Source organism: Microtus ochrogaster, linkage group LG3, assembly GCF_000317375.1.
Source record: "Microtus ochrogaster isolate Prairie Vole_2 linkage group LG3, MicOch1.0, whole genome shotgun sequence".
NCBI classification, from domain to species: Eukaryota; Metazoa; Chordata; class Mammalia; order Rodentia; family Cricetidae; genus Microtus; species Microtus ochrogaster.
Window position 1 is genome coordinate 41,727,588 of NC_022029.1, and position 22,392 is coordinate 41,749,979.

General features: G+C 51.6%; 1 protein-coding gene across 5 annotated transcripts in view; it reads right to left on the reverse strand.

Moving 5' to 3' along the window:
- Adcyap1r1 (ADCYAP receptor type I) overlaps positions 1–22,392 on the reverse strand; it is a 106,601-nt gene that overhangs the window by 32,959 nt on the left and 51,250 nt on the right. For 2 of the 5 annotated variants that reach the window (XM_005360802.2, XM_013351365.2), the window contains exons 1-3: positions 19,986–20,522; positions 11,563–11,684; positions 10,240–10,345 (exon numbers count right to left, since the gene is read on the reverse strand). In XM_005360802.2, the coding sequence (XP_005360859.1) occupies positions 10,240–10,345; positions 11,563–11,613 (157 nt within the window). In that variant the 5' untranslated portion in view covers positions 11,614–11,684; positions 19,986–20,522. Of the gene's footprint in view, positions 1–10,239; positions 10,346–11,562; positions 11,685–19,985; positions 20,523–22,392 lie in introns of those variants that run through there. The other 3 variants (XM_026785977.1, XM_026785976.1, XM_005360803.2) reach the window with 2 other exon arrangements.

The following is a 22,392-nucleotide window of genomic DNA, read 5'->3' on the forward strand; positions in this document are numbered from 1 at the left end:
GACTACTACTGACCTCTAAGCCCTTAGGAAGGAAGTGAAAGAGGTAAAATAGTCTCCAAAGGTACCCTGGGCCCCCACTACCCTTCTTTCTGTTCCTTCCCAGCAGCACCCTCGAGACCATATACTGTTGTGGAGTGTTTAACTGGTCAAAGATGTGTTACATTTGTTTAGGAGGAGGAGGAGGAGAAGTGAGAAGGAGGGAGCCCAGGATATACCACACACAGGGGTCAACAAAGGCAGCACGTATAGTGACATAGCAGAGAGTGGGTGACAACGGTGGAGGGGGTCTGGAGATGAGTTCAGAAGCAACAGAGAGCTTTGGGAAAGGAACCTGTCCTACAGAGGGTCTACAGATGGAAGAACTTTAGTGTTCCCATAAGGAAAGTGAGTGACTGCCCACGCCCCACCTCCCAGGACTGCTAGGGGGACTAGCCAGTTCCTATGCAGAAAGTTCTATGATCAGCACCACGCTGGGTCCATGCATGTTGGTCATCACTGGCTTTAGTTTTGTTATTTCAATTAGATGTTCCTCAAATCACTCCTTCGAGGGGGAGCCCTACTGAGGAGATAGAAGCTCAATGACCAGATGCTGACAGGCTCAGAGGAAACCTGAGCAGGCAAAGGGGTGGCCTGGGCAGGCTTCATGACAGCATGGTTCCTCTGTCATAGTCATGACTTCTGGCAGCCCACGGTATTCTCAGCTTCTAGGTCTCGGAGAAGTTAGACCCTGCTGCTTTGGCATCCACACTAGTACTCTGGCCTGTGACATCCTGCCCGTGGAATGACATCCTCTAGGAGTTAGCGACATTGCTAAAGCTCTATATGCTGAGTCCTAGTGCGCAGAGACTCAGAGGACCAGAGGAGGAAAGTCACCTATGTCCCAAGAGGCCATTATCAAGGATTCCTGTCCACCCAGGACGTCTAGCCAGCACACAGTTGGCTGTGACATCATGTTTTTGAAAGAGACCCAACAGCACATCTTTGGCTGCCATGGTCCGTGCTAACTGTGAAATACCCATGGAACATGACCATGTCTGGCCCATACCCCAGAAGCCCTGGCCAGCAGATGTTCCCATAATTGGAGCATTAGGCCCTGGCACAACCAGCTGTTCCTCTAGCTGATAATGCTGAGGTAAGGGGGCCACATAGAGGGCACCGATGTAAGAGCTTAGGGACAAGGAGTGGCAGCAGCCAGAATCCTGAGCTGGGGACCAGCGGCTGAGGCAGGATAAGTAATTCATGGTCTTAATGAAAGCTTTACCAGTGATTTCACTGTGCCCGGTGGACATGAAGCTCACAAGAAGATAAAGCTGTAGGAAGGGCAGGGCATCCCTCCTGAATCTGCCTAAAAGAGCCCAGATTTATGATATAGTCTCCTCCACTGTGATTCAAAGTCTAGTGTCAGAGCAAGGGCCGGGTGTCTGTTGGTACCCCCCAACTATAAATGGCCAGATCTGGAATCTGGAACAGAGAGTTCACAAGAGAACTCTCAGGGATGGCAAGAATCACTGGGACTACTTTGTGGTGTATCTGCCAAGTTCCTTGCCCAGGGTTTCCAATGATGTACCTGTCACAAGCCTGGAATTTCTCCCAGTCCTTCATTTTGTCCCCAGTTTTGTCTTCTCACAAGGCCAGGCTATCAAGAAAGCCCAGAAAAAAAGACCTCCAGGACCCCAGGACCTACAAGACTCACCACCTATAAAGACTCACCACCTTTAGGCAGGACAGGAGGTGGGCTCATAAGAGGCCTTTAGGTTTTCTGACTGAGGACAGAAACTTACATCCCCACCACACACAGAGTGAACACGTGCAGTTTCCAAAGCTCAGAGCAGTTAATTTTGTGCTAACTGAAGCCCTCACAATGCCTGTGCTCCTGCACTCTGCTAACTGAAGCCCTCACAATGCCTGTGCTCCTGCACTCTGCTAACTGAAGCCTTCACAATGCCTGTGCTCCTGCACGCTCCTCTCCTTTTCTCTCCCTTTCCTACTTTTCCTTCTCATTTGCTCATTAATTCAAAAGAGATTCAGCGAAGACATAATTAGTTCAGCAGTGCAGATGAAGCAAAAGCAGCCAGTCTGGGCCTCGCGGAGTTCACAATGGTCTGGAATGCTGTGCTGAGTGAGTGAGATGCTAGTTTCCTATTGGGGCTGGAGGTTTATAAGGAAATTAAGCATCTTTGGGCAGCACATGTTACTATCATACCATCCTGGAGGAAGGAGGCCGGAAATGAGTCTCCCCTAGCTCACCTAGCAAGACTGCTAGAGGCTTGAGGGGATGAACCTTTCAATAACCCCAGATTCAAGAGGTCACCAGTGTCTTTTGGCTTCTGTTCCTTCCCCCTGGCTTCAAAATTAAGAGCTTTGGCATCTAAGCCTCCTCAACTCTCCCTTCTCCTCTCATGTTTAAAGACTTTCATGATCACTCCGCATTCATCCAAGTAACCCAAGGCCCTCTCTCTATTACCAGATCATGGGAAGATGCCCTTTGTCAGGTAAGGTCACGCATTTGCAGGTGTCGGGGACTGAGAAAGAAGAACGTGTCCCTAGAAGGTAGCAGAGAATCTTTCTGTGTCTGTCATAGAGGATGTTTAAGATACTATCCAGGTGATCTAGTTTTGTGGATCAGAGAGATGACACATTGCCAAGAATGGGACATAAAGTCATGCCAAGATCTGGTGGTAGCCCAGGGATCACAAAGGAATTGATTCAGTACTGAGTGACAATGGTCTTGTACCCTATAACGATTTGACACTTGTATTGGTTTAATAAAATGCTGATTGGCCAGCAGCCAGGTAGGAAGTATAAGTGGGGCAACCAGAATAGAATTCTGGGAAGAGGAAAGGCTCAGTCTGCAGTTGTTACCCAGACACAGAGGAAGCAAGATGAGAATGCCTCACTGATAAAAGGTCCCAAGCCACGTGGCTAAGACAGACAAAAATTATGGGTTAATTTAAGATGTAAACATTAGTTAATAAGAAGCCTAAGCTATTGGCCAATCAGTGCTGTAATTAATATAGTTTCTGTATGATTATTTGGGTCTGGGCAACCGGGAAACAAATGAGCAGTCTCCGCCAACAATTCAGAGTAATGGCAGTAAAGATGGGTAGGACTGTGTCGGACAGATCAAAAACAGGAACAATAGGTCATGGTGAAGACAGGACTGGAATACAGCATTGATGGCTAGCACTCTCCAATGTCATGTGACTACTACTGACCTCTAAGCCCTTAGGAAGGAAGTGAAAGAGGTAAAATAGTCTCCAAAGGTACCCTGGGCCCCCACTACCCTTCTTTCTGTTCCTTCCCAGCAGCACCCTCAAGACCATATACTGTTGTGGAGTGTTTAACTGGTCAAAGATGTGTTACATTTGTTTATGCTGCATTTGTTAAATGATGTAAAGATGTATTGCTTTGCCTGCCTAAGGCAACTGATTGGTCTAATAAACAGCTGAATCGCCAATAGTTAGGCAGTAGAGGGTTAGGTGGAGCTGGTAGGCAGAGAGAATAAAGAGGAGGAGGACTATAGGTTGAGGGAGAGAGAGAAGAGAACAAGAGAGAGAGGGAGACACCACACGAAGTAGGACATACAGAATGAAAGAAAGGTAAAAATCCCTGAGGCAAAATAAGATGAGAAGAAATGGGTTAATTTAAGTTCTAAAAGCCAATGGGACAAGTATAAGATAAGGTCAAGCATTCATCACTACTAATAAGTCTCCATGTCATGATTTGGGAGCTGGTTGGGGGGCCTGAAAGAAAGCCTGTTACAAATACAACAGGTCTCAATGTTCCAACAGGGAAGGAGCCTGGGTCTCTTAATGACCAAGCAAAACTAAATTCTACCTTCCCACTATAGCTAACCATACTGACTGATGACTTATATAAGAAAAAAAAAAACAGTCATTGTTATAGTTTTTGGATTTTAAGCCTGGCTCATAACTGCAACATAGCCTATGAGATAATGACTCTCCTATAAGAGAGGTAAGAAAGTATCACTGTTGTCACCCTGGTTTCTGACTTGAGCATCTCTATGGATGGATGATGAAATGAATGGGTGTGAAGATGGAGAGATGGATGCTTGAATAGGTATATGGATGGGGGTAATGGGTGGGTAGGTAGTAGGTAGAAGGGTGATGGATGGACAGACAGACCTGTCACAATGTAAGAACTAGTTAGACACCAAATAGTGAGAGAATTAGACAAGTTGAAAATCATGTTTGACCTCACATATGCTGGGTTTGAGAGAGTAGTAAGGGCCAAAATCAAACCAGACGAGAATGGGTAAGGTGGCCAGGGTAGCTAGATGATTATCCAGTGAGAAAGTGAGTTCACAGAGCACTCAAGAGTGCTGAGGTTTAGAAGCGGAGCTGGCAAAGAAGGCTGCAGAGCAAAAGAGGGCAGGGCAGTGAGACATCAGCCAGGAACGTGGGTTTCTGAGAGAAGATGCTCAAGTTCCCACCTTTAGAGTGGGTCTTGATCCCCCTAGAGCTTGCTTCAATTGAGGGCTCCCCGACCCAGTCCCTCCTGGTGACCTCTCTCTACTCCCCAGGGCACCAGCCCTGACTTCAGTCCTCCCAGCTCAACCCACATAAACCCGACTGAGGAATGAGGGCATCGTGAGCCAGGAGGTGCTACACACTTTGAGGGTTGTGTGCACCTTCCTTTCGACATGACACTCCATGCCAAGCAGCAGAGACTCTGTGACAACAGGGAAGACAGAATCCACTTAGGCGAGGAGCGGAGAGAGAGTGCATGAGCCATTAGTCTTTGAAGGGAACAGAATGAGGAGCTAATTAGAGGTTGTCATGGTGATGATTCTGTCCAGTTCCACATAGAGTTCAAAACTCATGAGCCCAGGGACACCAGAGTGACAGACAAAGCCACGGCTCTCTCTTCTTTTCAAGATCCACCCAGGCATGTGCAGGTATTCTTAAAGAAAGTCCTCCATTTGAGCGTGAAAAACAATTCAATTTCCTGAAAAAAAAATCACTTGACAGCCAAGGTTTCTTGTCTCATCAAATGAACGCCACCCCCTTTCCTGTGATGTGAGTTCTAAAGGGAAAGGGGCAGAGCTGAAGACCGCATATCTCCAAATGTGAGCCCAAGCCAGCAACACACCTGACAACCTCCCAGAATGCAGATGCTTGGGCCCCAGCCAGCCCAAGACATCCTGTACAAGATACCCCGGGACCACCCTACAACCTGTGCTTAGCAACCCCCCAGGAGAGTCTGATACATGCTTGATTTCCAAATGGACCAGCTTCTGGAGAATATTTCTCTGAGAAAGTTCCTCAGAGCAAGGGTTTCTACAGACACCCACTTCGTGCTTGGGCCTGGTCAGTGTTAGAGCAGCTGGAAGGCCAGCAGGGTCAGAGTGGGTGGGGGTTGAGTGGGGCTAATCTAGGCACTTGAACTCTACCTAGGCAACCTGAAGGCCTCTCTCCTGACCTGCCCCAGAGCTGCAGGCCGTGCCCATCACTTGCAGCATCTGGCGCTCCCTAAAGACTAGCCAGACACCAGCTTTTCTTAGACACAGGATGGTTCCCAGGCTCACGGCTCAAAGCCCTATGAAAGAGGAGGTGGTGCTGGCCACAATCTAGACAAACCAACCCTGACTCAGTTAGAGGGATCAAATGGCACTACATGGCCTGTGGTATATAGACCAGCCCCAGGTCCCGTGCACAGCAGGCCCCTCTCCTTGTCCTCCTCTTCCTCCAAGGGCACAGCGCAGCAGAAAGGGAACTCCCCAGTCAGGAGTTCTGGGCACCCACCCAGAGCTGGCTGAGACTCTCCGTGTGACTTGCCAGTGACAGCACCTCTGGCTCTAGCCGCTTCATGTGTCATACAGCAGAGCCAGACTCAGAGTTGGCTCAAGTCCCAAGCAGGATCAGGGATTTGAAAAGAGAAGCAAAACACTGAAACATACCTCCATCCCAGATCCTCGTCTCAAGAAACCCCTTCAACACTTGCTCAGAATGATGGGGTGGTATTTCTGACCCTGAACATCAGGAAGATGAGGGAATATAGGTGCCTCCCCAAGACAGTAATCCCCACCTCACAGGGCCACACAACGGCCTCGCCTCCAACACACCAGGCTTTCGTTCCAACAGACCCTGTTTACTAGAAATGCCATGGCTGTCCCCTAACCTTATACTAGATCTGAGAAATCCCTGCCACCAGTGACAGCATCACCCTGTTAAAGTCACTTGTGTGCAGTGGTGATGCTGGTGGGAACACCCGCCTCACTGCCAGCCATATGAAACAGCATAGTACACACCATCATGTGTGGTATAGAAGCTGACTAAATCCTTGGCCCATGGAATCTACTAAACTGTACTTTTAATGTTATTTCACAGTGTATTTAACTTCTTGATTTTACTGTAAAGCATTCTGCCATGTTGTGTATTCTCACACAACGCCTGTTTACAGTCTCTGAACTGCACGATGTGGCCATGTGCAGGGGCTGACCAGACCACCAAAGCCTGTATTCCTGCACTGGGTGGTGATTTAAGAGGTTCACCATTCTCAGATGGCCCTGACATTGAGAAACCAGTGTGTGTGTGTGTGTGTGTGTGTGTGTGTGTGTGTGTGTGTGTGTGTGTGTGTAAAAGCTGCCCTGAGCTCAGCTGAAGCAAACTGGCAGGCTTTCTTCTTCACTTTCAAACATGTCCCAAAGTTACCACTACTTTCTTTCTGGCAGTGTCTACACAGATCAGTGCTCAGGGACAACAAACTGGAGAAGCAAGAGGAGACTGCAGCTGACCAATCCCTACTCTCCCCAACCAAGGCCAGCACCACAACACAGCTCTTAACCCTTGCCACTCCCAGATATAATGAGATCTTAGCCTGATTCACCTGCTCCATGCCCTTTCTCCCACACCTGATACCACGTGGGCACAGTGATGGAGGTGGTTCTCTAGAGTTACCAACCTTGGACACAAATCTTGGACACTTTCCTACCATCTGGAGGCTCGCTCTGAGAACACACCTCCTTGGAGCCTGCGCCCTGATATTGCTGACTTTGGCTGTGGGTGGGAAGGGGCTGTCCGTTGGTACCTTAGAGTGTTCCTAGGGACTTCAATGACACTGCAAAGTACGGTGAGACAGTTCCCGCGCCAGGGTCACAAGGTTGTTTAACCTGACAGCCCAGGTGAACACACCTCTAGGGGCAGGCATAGGCTCATCTGAGGCTCAGGAGGACATGAAGACCGTCCCTCAGAGGCTGACAACAGGGATGAGCTGTGCAGAACCCCGGCGTGGTGCACAGAAACTGCCTATTCAGATGCTTGTTTGCAGCAGATCAGACCGCAGGCCCTTTACACTGCAGATTTGATGGATGCTGCACTCATCACAGCCTTCCCAAGGGGCCTTCCTCCCTCTGCCCTTGCCCTTCCTCCGTGGACTGTCCACCAATGAGGCACTTACACAGACACACATTGCTGTTGTGCCGTTCTGCTCCGAGCAAGGCAGGCCCTCTTGAAGACAGACCCAAGGTCGCCTTCTTCGTCCCACAACTCACGTTTCCAGCCAAGAGGAGAGCTAGAACTGGGGAGCCTTTTCACTCTTCAACTGCCCTGTAGGATTGGGGGAGCTGGGATCTCTGGACCTATCCAAAAGTACACACTGACTCTTACCACCTGGGTGCGGGGTTTTAGATGATAGACAAGGAAACGAGAAAGGGATTCTCTGAGGGAATAACTTCATCTTCAGATGGAAAGAAGCACACTGCTGACTTAGGATGACAAGCTGTGAGCAGATGTGAGCGCTGAGAACCCAAGTGTATCCGCTAACACACACTCTCTAAGCCCCCCCCCTCCACCATAGTTCTCACCTGAGGTAAGCCACTGCTACCTAGATTTGCTCTCCCACACTCCCTCCTCTCCTCAGCTCTCTGAAGCCAGAGCTGGTTCTCAATTCTCCACTGTGACAGGATATTTGATCACACTATGGGAAAGGTGTCTTCTGGTGGGTTTAAAGAGCTGAATGGCCCGTAGATCTGAATGGCCCATAGCTAGGCAAGAGAGGCTAGGCAGGACTTCCAGGGGAGAGAGGAACTGGAGATGAATCTAGGTGCTCAAAAGATGCCAGTGAGACACTGCGGGGGGTCAGACAAACAGCAGGGAGGAGAGGTAGAGAATCACGTGGCAGAACTTAGATTAATAGAAACGGATTAATTTACGTTATAAGAGCTCGTTGGGAACAAGCCTAAACTAAAGGCCAAGCTTTATAATTAACAAGAAGTCTCTGTGTCATTATGTGGGGGCTGGCAGTCCAAGAAAGTCCAAACGCATGTGCGACTCCACTACCCTCTCTTTCAGAAAGCCTTTCCAGACAGTTCCAAGTGGTAGCTACCGCGTCAGAAGAACTCTGACCTAGCAGAAGGTGGGAAGCCTTTAGGGAGACTTGCAGATGCTGAGACGTTGAGGTCCTCAAGCCCTTCCTGCTTCCTGCAGATGACAGCTGCTAGGTATTAATCCCCCTCCATGATACCCAAGAAAATGGAGGTGTGACATGTCTTCAGAGGTGATATGGAAGGGATGCCGGGCCTCGAGGCAACGTGTTCCAGTGACTAAGAACGTAGATGGCACCAGTTCAGGACCCCCTCTCAATAACCCTTGTCCTTAGCAAGGTGCAGGATTTCCTTGCACCTCTTTCTTCATCTAGGAAGCAGGAGTGATTACAAACAGCCTGTGCCCGTAGTGGTCTCCCGCTGCTCCTGGCTCACCTGCTGTCCCATGCCCACCCATCCCTCAGACTGGTTTTCATAGCGCTAGCTTCTCACCAGAACCTCCTGGGAGCTATTGAATGTCATGTAATTATGTCAAGCCAAGATTCTGGTTTAATCTGGACTGTGGCTTGGCAATGCTCTCCTCAAAGATTCCCTGGTGGGTGGGTATTCCAAGCTACTCGAACCCTTTCTGCTCCTCCTGGCCTTCACCTCTCTTCTCCAGGGAAGCCCTTCCCTCCGCCACTCATCCCTTCTTGTATCAGTGCCTTCAGAGAAGAACACCCTATGGACAAGCCTGTCTTATCAACTCCTTTGACCCGGTGTACAAGTGAGGAGTGTAATTACACTGTGCATAGCCTCATGTGGTATGCCTTCACCTCTCTTTCCTCCCCTCCTGAAAGTGGCCATTTGGGACCAGTGGCTCCAGGTCAGGAGGCAGGCCACATGGGGTCGACCCAATGCTAAGGTAGACAGGCACTGGATAGCTATTATCCTCAGAACCCACTTTCCCAGACATGCAAAGAAGCCACTAGATCAGAGATTCTTCACACAGGCTTTTGGTTTCCTACCACTGTGTACCTATCTGTCCCCCTTCCTCAGTTTCCCTACTTGCTGTGGGCTAGAGTCCACTTTCTGGTCTGGCAGCAAAGCAGACATGCCCTGCTGGGAGGACCTTCCCCCCCCCCCGTCAGTATAGAGCTGGTCCGGCAGAAATTCTGTTAACTGGGCTGCAGTTTAATAAAGTCTTCAAGCAGATTGTTCTCAGAAGAGCTAGGTGAATCCAGAGAGAAAGGTGCACCTCTTGGGATGTCGTGGAGCCCCACCCTCAGGCAGATTCAGCCTGCTCTGCAGGAGAGGAGCAGGAGAAAAGCATGACATCTCCCAGATGCCCACCCAACCTCCCCTACACCTGTAGGGGGAGCTGGAAGAAGACCCCTGGGTCTTACCAGGAGCTGTGCCTCTCCCTCAGGACATGAACTGCTAGGAAGAACAATTTTGTTTTTTTTTTTGTTTTTTTTTTTAATCCTTGGGATCATTTGAAGGATCAGGCTAAAGTAATATGCGGCCACATCCATTGAATGGTATAGGAGCTCCACATAACCAAAGCCCTGGGCTTGGCTTCTGCTTTCCACCCTGGCTTCTGCTGGACCCATCAGATAGGAAGTGACCCCACGCCCTTACCTCCAGCTGGCCAGATGCTCTATAGCCCAACCACACAGCCGTCACAGCTGTGCCCCTGCTGCCACTGGTCCCAGGTGGCCTCTAAACCAGCTTGTGGGCATCTGCTATCCAGACCAGGCCCAAGAAAAAATGGTGGCTGCTTGAAGCTACCCAGAAGAGCCTATCCCAAGACGGTCACAAGGAGAGCCACCCAGTGTCACTGACAAGGGCAGATGTAGAATACCATGGCCTCAGAAGGTGTTCTGAAGACTCCAGAGTTTCACACCCTCCCACCCCTTCTACAAAGCTAGCCTACACATGCCCAGGACACCAGGACTGTCTGCCTCCTCACTCACCTGGGGAAGACTCATTTAGGCCCATCAGGTCATTGGCCCTCTGGATCCTCTCCAGGCACATGGCTTGCTCCTTCTTGAAGATGCAATCAGAGTGCATAGCAATCGCCTGTAGGACAAGAGGAACAGAGAAAAGAGCAGGGAGCTCCAATGACACCCCCTCTGCTTTAACTTAGAAGTAAAGTGTTACTAAGGAGGAGGGTGACAGACCTCAGACCAGCAGGGGCACCAACATCTGCTTTGTCACAGATGCCGTGAGGTCTCTCCCCAGACCCCAAATCAATGTGTGGGACCCACAGGCTCCTGAGCCTTAGTGTGTGTGGATGCATGCTGGATAAACACTGCAGAGGGATGGGTTTGGGTTTCATCATTTTTCTGTTGCAGATGTGTACTAAGTAGAGATGTTATTCAACTTGTTCCAAGACACATGGTCAGGTAGCAGGGTTTGAGTCTGATACTCTGGCTCCTGCTGCACTTTAGGGGAAGATGGGAGCTGGTAAACTGAGAGCTATAGGAGCAAGTCTTCCTCAGCAGACAAAGGGGTAATGGCAGGACTCAGGGCTCTCAGCACTCTCTTTCAAAGGAGGAAAGACAGGCTCAGAGGGAGAATGGTTCAAAGCCCCTCTCAGTTCCCACAGCAGGAGCTTTACAGCCATACCCTGTTAGCACGATAGATGGCCAAGTTCATGTCCATCAATCCCCACATCAGAAATTATTCCCGTGGCAAAGATTTGAGCTCCCAAGGGCCATGTCCCAAGATAGATTCAACCCCAGCTGCTCACAGAGAGAGGAATGTGTCCATCCTGTCATATAGGGAGATACAGATCAGGATGCTAGGGACCTGGGGCTCGAAGGACAGTCTTGTCCTGGCCCGAATGGAACTCTCTTCCTGTCCTTACCTTCACCCTTGCTCTAGAGATATCTGCACAGAGGACAGGGCCCTGAGTTTAGATGTCAGAGGGTCTCATGGGATGGGGACCAGAAGATCATTCTGTGGCCCTAACCTGCACACCGTGGAGCTATCCAGATTCTATGCAGCTCTAAATGCCGCCACACTTGTCACCATCTTAATAGACCTGCAAGTTCTGTGACAACTTCCAGTCCAATCAACACCAGTCTTGAGGAAAACCATTTATTTAATTCACACCACAGAAACGTGAGTGGTACAGTGTATGTGTGTATGTGAGTGTGGGGGGGGGGGTGAGTGTTGGCAGAAATTAACAGACGTGACAGCCTAGGGGACGCCTTGGCTGAGAGAACACAGAAATAACTGGTTCTCCAGGTGGAGACTGGGTACCCCTGTGGAGGGAGACGCGGGGCCCTTACCACGGGCAGCAGGAGGAGAGCAGTCAGGGAGCACGGCAGGGCTCTGGCCATGGTGCTTCCGGCCCGGCCTCGGCTCTGGCTGCTGCTCCCAGCAGTGGAGAATCAGCAGCACTGTCCACAGGCTAAAGGGAAGGAAAGACAGCACAAGGTGTCAACAGCAGTGGGTTCCCAGTCCAGGCTTCCAGACCTGGTAAATCCTCAGGGCCTGAACTCCTTCTCTTTCACCCTTCTGTCCTACCAACATGAGTTGAGTACCATTTGCATGAGCCCACAGTAGGGCACCACATGCGGGTACATGCCAGCTCAGCCACTAGGCTACTGGAACCCTCGAAGGCAGCTCTGCAGTAGACCAGCTGTCTCCACGTCTCAACATTCTCTGCTTCCACTTGGAACAGCATTTTGGCTGGCATATGCATGCTCACCTAGCTGTGACATTTACCAGGCTCCCTTTTTCTCAGGCACAAGCGTGAGCCTCTTGTGCAGGGCACACATGCTCCCAGCTCCTTCTCTTTCCCTTCTAAGTGAGGGCCACCTCTTCAAGGGGAGGTGGGATGATATCCCAGCAGCTGGAGAATGACGCTGGAATCGAAGCCAGGATCACAGTGCAGTCTGGCATCAAGACACCATTCCAGGTTGTGTGGCCTAGCCAACTCCAAACAGTTCTGGTATGGAGCAATAAACTTCTAGAGCACCTGCTCATTCTGAGAGGGCCTCTTTGCTCCCACTGCATCCTTGGGACAAGTACATTCCCCTTTCATCCTGCCCCACCACACTTTGTCCTTAGTGACGGCTAAGGGGTATGCTCACATCCTAGTGCTCCTGGCCCTCAAGGACAGGTGTGTGAGGACCAGCACCCCAGAAGGGATCAGAAAAGCTACAGATAACTGAGGAAACTGGGGGAACTGAGCGCACAGATCATCGGAGCCTGTTCTGCTTCTCCAATTGACCATTGGTGGAAATGCTTTGCCATTCAGGAGTTCTTAGGAATGTTTGCCCTTGGATCAAAACCAACAATGCGAGGCTACTCGCTGCAGCAGCATCACACTGGCCCTGCCAAGCAGAGCACTGTCATCCCTTCAGAGTGATGCTGCTTATGACTACATTGCTGTGGGAAGGATTATTAGGTAGCCCTGTCAGAGCATGGCTAACACAGAGGGGCTTCACTCTGGAGGCGCGAGGAGCTGAAACAAGCCTGTCCCCTGTACCCACATGTCCTGTGTGCCCAGATTTTGTCACTGATGCCTCTGTGCCTCTGGTGTGTGGTCTTAACATCCTCGTTCAACCCTTTTGGCTCCATGAGGTGATAAACAAATACCCAAAATGAGGAATGAAGAGCAGCGATAGGAAGATGAAGAGAGGAGAATGTCCCTCCCCAGTCTTCAGCTCGCTCAGAGATGCTGAGGAGGCCTCAGACAGCTGATAAGACTGGGAGAAAGGGGCAAGTAGGGCTGGGTGGGCTGGGAGGAAGCTGGGAACAGACATAGGTCATGCACCTAGGCTTGAGTTCCTATTCCTCCCCCAAGGCTCTTTACTCTCCTCGTAGCTACAGGCAGCCTTGGTTGTGGTAGCGATGGCTCCCCCAAAGGCTGTGGTCACCTCTACCAGTCTGAGATCCCAGACTCTGCCTGCAGAAATAACTTCAGGCTTGACTAGGATAGAGGAATATCTAGTTCTGGGTACCTCAGCAGGAGTGAGAAGCCATCATTCCCAGCTACTCCAGAACAGAAAATCCACTAAGAACAGAATGTCATCTGAGCTCAGAGCTGAATCTCTTTCGATGAAGACTCCAAAACAGAGCTGTGATCCCCAGGGAAACACTTTAGGAGCACACTGTCCCCAGACATATCTACCTCCTCTCCATCCCAGATCCTTGCAGCCTAGTGCAGCCTGGGGCCAGCTGCCAGGCTGGCCCTCCAATTGAGTTGTGGAGACAGGCTTATAGGGGCTCTGCATCAGTCCTTGTAAGGGGACAAAGAGAGCGGCAGCCCTAAGGTCCTCTCTGGTGGAGGGAACATACCGGCAGAGAGCCAGGGGGTGGGCACTGGTATTCTATCCTTTCCCTCTCCTTGTCTCTCCACCCCCCTCTCTGAAGCAAATGAGCATGAAACCATGCCATGTCCACAGACACTAGCCCACCCTAACCCACAGGGCTTCCACCACCTGTGACAACACCTTCCCTCGGAAGTCCCTTTATAGAGACCCAGAGCAATGTACAGAAGACACTACTGTGGGGAAATTACTAGCTCACAGACACATTGAGGTCACGCCAATTCCAATTGGTCTTAATAATAAAAAGCTAGAGTCAAATATTAGAAGGTGAAAGCTGAAAGATCAGAGAAGCAGAGCAGCCAGTCATTAGTTCTTAACTCTACAAAATCCTCAGAACCAGGGGGGCGAGATCCTGTCTCTATGAATCCTCGGGCTCAATACCGTGAGCTCCTGTCTCCTCCCACCTTACAGTCCTCTTTCCACGCCCAGCCATATCCCTTCCTGTCTCCTCGGTGCGGAGATTAAAGGCTTATGACTCCCAAGTCCTGGGATTAAAGGTGTGAGCCACCACCGCCTGGCTCTGTTTCTCTTTGAGACTGGATCAATCTACTCCAACCCAGGGTGGCCTTGAACTCACAAAGATCCGTCCGCCTCTGCCTCCCAAGTGCTGGGATTAAAGGTGTGTGCCGCCACTGCCTGGACTATATGGCTAGCTCCTGCACTCTGATCTTCAGGCAAGCTTAATCTGTTAAAGCGCTCACTAAATATCACCTCACATCACCCTCCTGCAGATATGGACGGGGATCCTTGGTTCTGTGTGCAGCCTCCCAGACAAATCACAATCCAGGGAGAAATCCATAGATCTGACACAGGAGCCATGAGGGCACACAGGTAAGTATCTTCCCTTGGAGCAACCACTAAGCTAGAGCTAGGGATCTGGGTTACCATTGCTGCTCCACCTGATCCCCACCACAGAAGGCTCGGGGCCTGGCTTCTCCTCCTGACTCTGGAGACCTCACATAACACGGCTCTCTGCGCTTCCAGTGCATCCGGACTGTTTCCACTCTTTCCCGGTAGCACCTAGCACACGGTTTCCACAGTCCTCCACAGGCCGCCCTCCCACATGTCCCCTGGATCTGCCACATCAGTCTGCTGCCTCTGCCTCAAAACTCCTTGGAGATGCAAAGTGTCCCCGTCTTGGAATGAGCCAGGCCTAAAAGACACCCCTAGCTTGAGGAGGGACATCAGGCCCTTTGACTGGGCCAACCTGCATGCCCTCCCCACCCCAGTGCTCCCTGGGCTCCTAACGGTGCTAGGCAGGTGGCTCTGAGAACAGGGAGGCTCTGCCTCCACGCTCTTAGAGGAAGAGAAGTGGGAGGTTCCCCCTGGAGATTTTAGTCTTGACCTCAGGCAAAGTACTTAAGCTTCCTGCTTAGCCTCTACACGTTGTCTGCAGAGTGGGAATGAAAACCATGCCTGTGGCAACAGCAGCTTCAGGGGTGTGCCACAGACTGGCATCTGCAAGGTGTCTCCCACTCGTCTTCCTGATTCTCGTGTCATTGTGCCGTCACCTCCGCCCTGTGTCACATTCGCCGGGAACAGCAGGCTGGTTGCACTCTATCTCCTAATGGCCAGTCCTTTCTGAGTACTCCCTGTGTGCTGGGCGCGCTTCCAAGTTACACCCGTCAACTCCTGCAACCTGACGGACACTCATGAAGTGGCTCCTGGCATTATCCTCGTTCTATAGTGTAGGTGACAGGGGCACAGAGAGACTATGCAACTTCTCCAAGGCCACACAGGAAGTACCCCCACAGAGCTAGAAAGTGGTTCCAAAGCATATGTCCCTTGGCTTCTGGTCTATCACTTGTAAAGGAGCCTGCTGCAGTCTCTGGTCACTTTTCACCTGCCCAGAGCTATGTAGATCCTCTACCATTGGCTGCCATTTGCCTGTGCATATGCAGCCCTACCTGTACCTGTCTCCCTATTCAGAAAGAGCCACTCCGAAGAGAACATTTCAGTCCTGCCTGAGATCAACTTGAAAAGCCACCTCATCGTGGAGAAGCTGAGGCCAGAGCGGGGAGGTGTTTCCCAACGTTACAGGGCATAGAGCCTAGAGGCGTGACTGACAGAAATGGGATGTGGATAGAACTTGAGGGGGTCTAGGAAACCCCAGAACATCCCCCACCCCTCCAGCCACCCTCCCTAGGCCCCAGCAGTGCTGAACTGAGCTGAGCAGGAACTGACAGCAGCAGCCACATCACCAGTCAGCACACTGGAGAATTGGTGACTCACGGACCTCGAGACTTTCCTCGTCAGAAGAAGAAGGGGGGATCTGCAGACCCTTCAGCTCACTGCACCAAACCCAGCAGAGGCCATCTGCCATGCTCAGCAGGGGCGTGGTTTCTGCCATAGGCCACTTACTCCTCCCACAGCTGGTCCTGGCTCTCAGTTGGAGTCTGGTGTCTCTCTGCATCCTCCTTACTCTGAACTACTCTGCCCCATGAAGCCCCTACAGGGATGGACATGAGGACAGCACTGTTCCATCCCTAGCCCCTCATACAGGCTTGGGTTCCACATACACCCGGCAGCAGAGTCACCTCCAGGGCAAGACATCAGGTGGTGGGAAGGAGGTTAGGGGAGACTGGAGCCAGTCTAGCAGCTAGGAACACTGGAGGACTGTATTGGGAAATGGGGTGTCCCTGAGGTGGGGAGAGATGATTGCACCCCACCAAGGGAAGAGATTTCCCCCGCCACTGGGCAGAGGCAACCACAGGCCCCTTCAGGATCAGGACCAGGCTGATGGGAAGCAGGTCGAATGCTGAGGTATGGAGCAATATGACAGCAAAGAATCCCTGGAAGATGTGGCAGGAAGGAAAGGTCCTTGGAGGACAGCAGGACTTGAGCGAAGCAGAGGGGAGGGTGAGCTCGCTGCCCGAGCCCTAGGTTCCCAGAGAAGAGGTTCCAAAGTGCACAGTGGCTGCCAGTACCCTCAGCCAGTACGCCACATGCCCATCTGCCAGGGAGAAGGTGGAAAGAGCCAGGTGCTACTCAGGGTCTGACGAGATCTGGGAGGAGAGAGGCCACTCCACCTTGGGAGTGCCACCTCCTGAAAGCCCACCCTCCGGTCCCCAGCCCTGAACAGAGAGCCCCTCCCTCCTGCCTGGGCTGTTGAGATCTTGCCAAGTTTACTATGAGATCCAAGGTGAGGTTTTGTGTTGGCTTCTCCCTCATAAGAGAAACAGGAGAAGGGGCTTAGGAACTAAACGGCATGCTCAGAAGTATTAAGTGTGTGCTGTCTCCCAGTTATACTATGGGGGTAGGGTGTCGTCTGAGCACAGTGGAAGCCTCCCCAAGGACGGAGAAACAGATGCCTCTGGGAGACGAAGGGGAGCAGCTAGTGCTCAGGCATCTTGAGCTCCCAGGCCAGACCTCACCTTTCTTCAATCTCTTGGACCCTCTCTTGCCTCTAACCATTCAGCCTAGCAGCTAGGGAGCCTTCTAGTCCATCAGATTCACTTCATGCCCCAGTATTGAACAGCCAGAGAGTCAAATATGGTTTCTAAATGGTACATTTTTAAATGGCCAGGAAATTAAAAGAATTGAATTTCATGAAATACAAACTGCCTGAAATTAAAGTTTACCAAAACATAGCCCTTCAGTTGCTGTTTTTCTGTTCATATGTCTCCTACAGTTGCTTCCAAGATAAAGCAGCAAGATAAAGCCACTGCAACCTAATCACGATGGTCACAGAGTTTAAAATCTTTACTAGATTTACAGGGTGGAAAAAGCCTACATACCATGTTCTAGGCTCCTGCAATACAGTGTACAAATACCACACACACACACACACACACACACACACACACACTCACGCGTGCGTGCGTACATCTGGGCCATCATTAAAGTTGTCTTTTGTGACCCAGTGTTCCCAGATCTTATGTGAGGATGATTCTGTTAATGCCTACCTCTGCTTCATCCCAGATCCCAGGCAGGTATCATGGGAAGCCTCCATGCCTCCCCAGCTGTGTGTCACTCCTCTGTGTGTCAGTGTGGGAGTGGTTTTCATTGTGTGCTTCTGACGGCATCCAGAGCTCAGTACAAACACATCACAGCTAAGGGTTTTCCTGCCTCCATGTTGCCAGGCAGCTGGGCCATAAGGTCCAATCCGTTCAGGCACAGAAGCCCGATTCCTTCTATTCAGAAGTGACAGGCAGCTTCTGAGGCCTCCAGGCCTTCTGGGGTAAAAAAGCCCCGATGTCCCCTAACTGGAGCATCACAGCTCTGCGACACACATACTCTGCTCGTTCTAGTTCCCTCAGGGTCCTCTCTAAGAGGAGTGGCTCACAGGCGAGCATGGTGTTCTGGTCCTAAACGAAGTTCTCACACTGCATTGAGCACCCTGGGCCCTGCCATTTGGCAGGCAGCACAGGGCCCTTCACTTACTCACTTACTAAATGCCATTCATTCCTAGGCAATGAAATCCATCCCTGCTTGGCCCCCTTCTCAGTGATAAAGCCACCTTGTGACCCTATCTACTGTCCTTTCTAGAATCTCACCTGTATACTGATCCATAAACATGCACTGAGTAATTCCTCCATTCAATACAAATGGAGTCCAAAAGTAGAAGCATGGCAGAGAGGTGACCATATGAAAAAACAAAACAAAAACCAAGGGCTCCAAAGTGCTTCACCAGTCAGCCCCCTGCCAGCCTGAAGCATTCACAAAACAGGATGTGAACACAGCCTTTAGCCTGGCTCCGTCTCCGAGTGCAGGAAAAGGTCCTCCTCCTACAGGCTCAGCACACACACATCCCTCACTACACAGAGTCAAGTAGACCCTCGGGGATCTCAGGACAGATATCCTACCACCCGTGAGTCTCCCCCGACGGCATAAAGCAGGAGGAACCACCTCTGACTCCTGGTCACACCACACACACTTGTTGAAGGACTGGTCAGGAGACCTGGCTCACGGCCGCCTCCAGCATGTCCTGTCTTTAATTTGTGTGTTCAGATTTTGGCTTGCATCCAGACTGGGGCCTTTGCCTGTTCTCTCCAAGGTCGGTGAGGAGCAGGAGTCCTAGGTCCCCCTGCTTGGGAATGAGACCTGCTCCAGCCTCAGCTGCCCACCACCCCAAATGCATCCCAGGACCTCCCCCACAAACCTAGAGTTACCTGCTATTCCTGGGCCCCAAAAGGTTCGGTCATGGTAACCCATCCTCTTCCCATGCCCATAGCCACCCTCCAGCCTCCAGCTTGACCTTCAGAATGGCCTACCTCAGTCCAACTGCAGTCCACCCCCAGCCCCCCCCCCCATGCTCTGTGTGGGATCTAAACTACCACATACCCTCACAGGAATGCACCTGAGCTATCACAGAAAAATCGCAACAGAGGCCTGTTTCCCTTTTTGTTTGGGGAGTGAGGGATTATGGGACATATAGCTTGAAGTAAAGAAAAGTAGCCACACGCACACACACCAGTCCCGAAATGGGTTGAAGAATTACCAAAATCCACTCTCAGGTCAAGATGTTCCAGAAGGCTCTGAGTTCCTTCTAGAATTGATGCCCCACTCCCTAGCAGCAAATAAAATGCCATCAGCATCCCCTTCCTGCGTACTTCCTCCTAAAGATCTAGTTCCATGTTCTGGAGCCTGGTCTCCCCGACCCCCAAACCTGCCATGCTCTTGCTGATGATATGGTCCTGCTCCCAGCAACTAACTACTGCGGGCCTTTAAAACAGTCAGCAGGGGTTTCAGGAGGGCCCACTCCAGAGCGATTTTCTCCCATAGGCCCTGCAGGGCGTTTCCTTGTTAGACCACCAAAGCCCAAGCATCTCTCATTCGACCTCTCTGCGCCGCGGGAAAAACTGGAGGACTATCATTTTTTAAACAATCCTAAAAATTATCTCCCTTGGGGAACAAACTGAACTGGTTCTTATCCTACCTCTATCCCCAGCACATAGCTTGCCCACCCCTCAAGCACCCGCAGACTGTGGAACGGAGTGCCCCAAAGGACTCTCCAGTGCCTTGCTTCCAAATCCGCCTAGGCGCTTTGGTCCGCCCTGGAGACAGGGAAATAGATCTCTTGGGGTCTCTCTGGCAGCAGTGTCATCCCTGCCCCTGAATGTCCTTTTCTGGCACCAGAAAAGACTGAGAGTGTTAGGCCGATCACCACTCAGTGATCTAAAGGAATGGTGGCCTCACGCCATCGTCCCAGACACTTAGATGGGGCAGAGAGAAGCGTAGGCAGCCCACAGCAGCAAGAGAGACTGGGCTCCAGCGCTGTGCCCGGTGCTGGCCCTCGCCGGCTCTGGGTCGGCGGAGCACGCGGCTCCAAGAGACTCTGGGCTGGAGGAGGGGGTCCTAGGACCCCACCAGAGAAGGGTCTGGAGCTGGACGCGTGCTGCGGGGCGGAGGGAAAGGCCGGGGGTGGCCCTTACCTGCTTGTCCCAGGGTCGTGCCGGCTGCAGGGTGCCGGGACGGAAGGTGCAGGAGGGAAGGAGGGCGTGCAGCCCGCGAATCCGTGCCCGCCCGGAGCTGCACTGGCTAGAGCGAGTGAGCCGCGGAGCGCGCGCTGAGCCTGGTCTCTGAGTGCTTGTGGCCGCGAGCAGCTGGGTCTGTGTGTTCCTGCGCCGCGGCGTTTGCGTATGTGCACACGGGGACCACGCTGGTCCAGAGCGGCCGTCAGTCACTGCCGGGGATGGGAGCCAGGAGCCCCTCGTCTGCTTTCGCCCGACCCGCTTAGCGCGGCCAGCTCTGTCCTGCCGGAGAGGCGCCGCCTCTGCTGCGCAGCCAGGCCCGGAGCTGAGGGAGGCGACAGACCACCGCCTCCCCAGAGGACCGAGCAGGCTGGGAGGGGGGGGGGCGTTGTGCAGGCCAATGAGTGCCTGGGGGCGGGGTTAGACCCCGGGCAGAGATGGGGAGCGGGATGAGGACCACCGCACTGACACAGCCGGAGCTGCGGCAGAGACCCAGGGCGCGGAGGCGGAGGTAACAGCCCCCCTTTCCTAGTTCTGTCGCAGAGCTTCCGGGCTGAATTGAGCCTTCCTCTGGACTCTCCACCTTTCTGTCCAACCCGCAAAACATCCAAGAGAGAAAGCCCTCTCCCTTCCCTCACTCCAAGCCTCCTCTGCCTTGCCCCTGAGCAAGTCCCAGGCCCTCTTTGGGCCTTTCTTGGCCCACAATTCAGATCTGCAAGGACTGAATTGCAAGTGCCTATCTGGACGTCCTCAAATGTGACACTCTGGAGAACACCTCTATAGCCAGTATAGGAATGATGGTGCTAATTGGAGGTCTCTTAAAATAATTGATACTGCCCTGCAAGTGCTGTGAGTTTGGGCATGTGGCCTGACATTTCTGACTTCACCTGCACTATAGAATCGTAGTTCCTGTTTCTGTAGTCTGGAGAACAGCCTTAAGTAAAGACAGTCTATGTGCCCGTAGTAGACTGGTACTAGCCTTTTATAATCTCTGATGCTGAACGAATCCCTATTGTTCTTGGTGACATGGTCTGCTCAGCCTTCTCCTGGTACAATTTGGTAAGTGGAGGCTTAATGAGTAGAACTCAGCAGGTTAAGGTCTCATAGCCAATTGGCCTGCCATACCCGGTTGGTTGTAACTGTCCCCAGTCAGAGCTTCCTGTGAGTTCTCTGCATCTCCATCACTCAGCTCTCAAACAGGCCTGTCATTGCCCATTCAGGTAGGTTCTGGGCCACCCTGCCTATGGGTCCAGTCACTGGGGTACAGAGTGCCTTCTGAGGAACCCCCAAGGAGGAAGAGGAAAGGAGAAAGGACTTGAGCCTTTCTTTGGCAAGGTTAGTCAAGCAGAAGATAAAAGGTCTGGGAGGTAAGAGAATCACAGCATAGATGGGAGCCATACAGAACCCTAACACACAAGACCTGACCATTTTACACCCCATTTCACAAATTAAAATAATGAGGCTCAGTATAAGGAGCAACCTAATGTTCCAGAAAGATGTGTGTATAAAGTCCCCTATATACAGAGATGTCCACGATTCCCCCTTGCACCCCAAAAAACCCCTGGCCTGCCTGCTTCACCTCACTGTTGACTGGTACTGGCTTGTGTTCCTTTCAGGCCATGTTCCAGAGGAAGAGAAGTGCAGATGACCACTCTTCTCTATCAAGAGTAGTCAGGGCCCCTCTGGAAAGTGCTAAGCAAGTGTCAGCCAGACTACCCTCTGGAACGCACTGCATCTCTTTCTAGTCTCTTTTCCCAAGCTGGTGGTCAGCTTCTCTACTCAGCCTCCAGCCCCAATGTAGGACCAGTCAAATGAGATGTCACTTGGGAAAGTATTCTGTAAACTGAGACGTACAAGGGAAGGCATGGCTGTTGGAAGCGTCTAGGTTGGAAATGAAGCGTGAAATGCAAGACACTGGCACTAGGGATGTGTGGAATGGGGAGGAGGGATCACCTACAGAAATGGTGACAGTCAGAGTCCTGCCACTCTGAAGTTGTGCATCCAGTTCCTGGTTTATTACATGTTCTTGGTTCTTCACATCTGTGTCTGGGAACCAAAACCCTGCTTGCTGTTCTTTGTTACCAGGTGCACAATGTGGTGTCTGAGAAGGTGGTCATGGCATGCATCTTCCTCTGTACACACACACACACACACACACACACACACACACATCATTGTGTCTGAAAAGGTAGCCATGGGATGCATCTTCCTCTCTCCAGAAAGAGAGAGAGAGAGAGAGAGAGAGAGAGAGAGAGCACGCGTCTACCTCTGTGCAGACAGCCAGTCATGCAGAAGGCAGTGAGATACATACGTGCATGCACACATGCACACACACGCGCACACACACACACACGCGCACACACACACA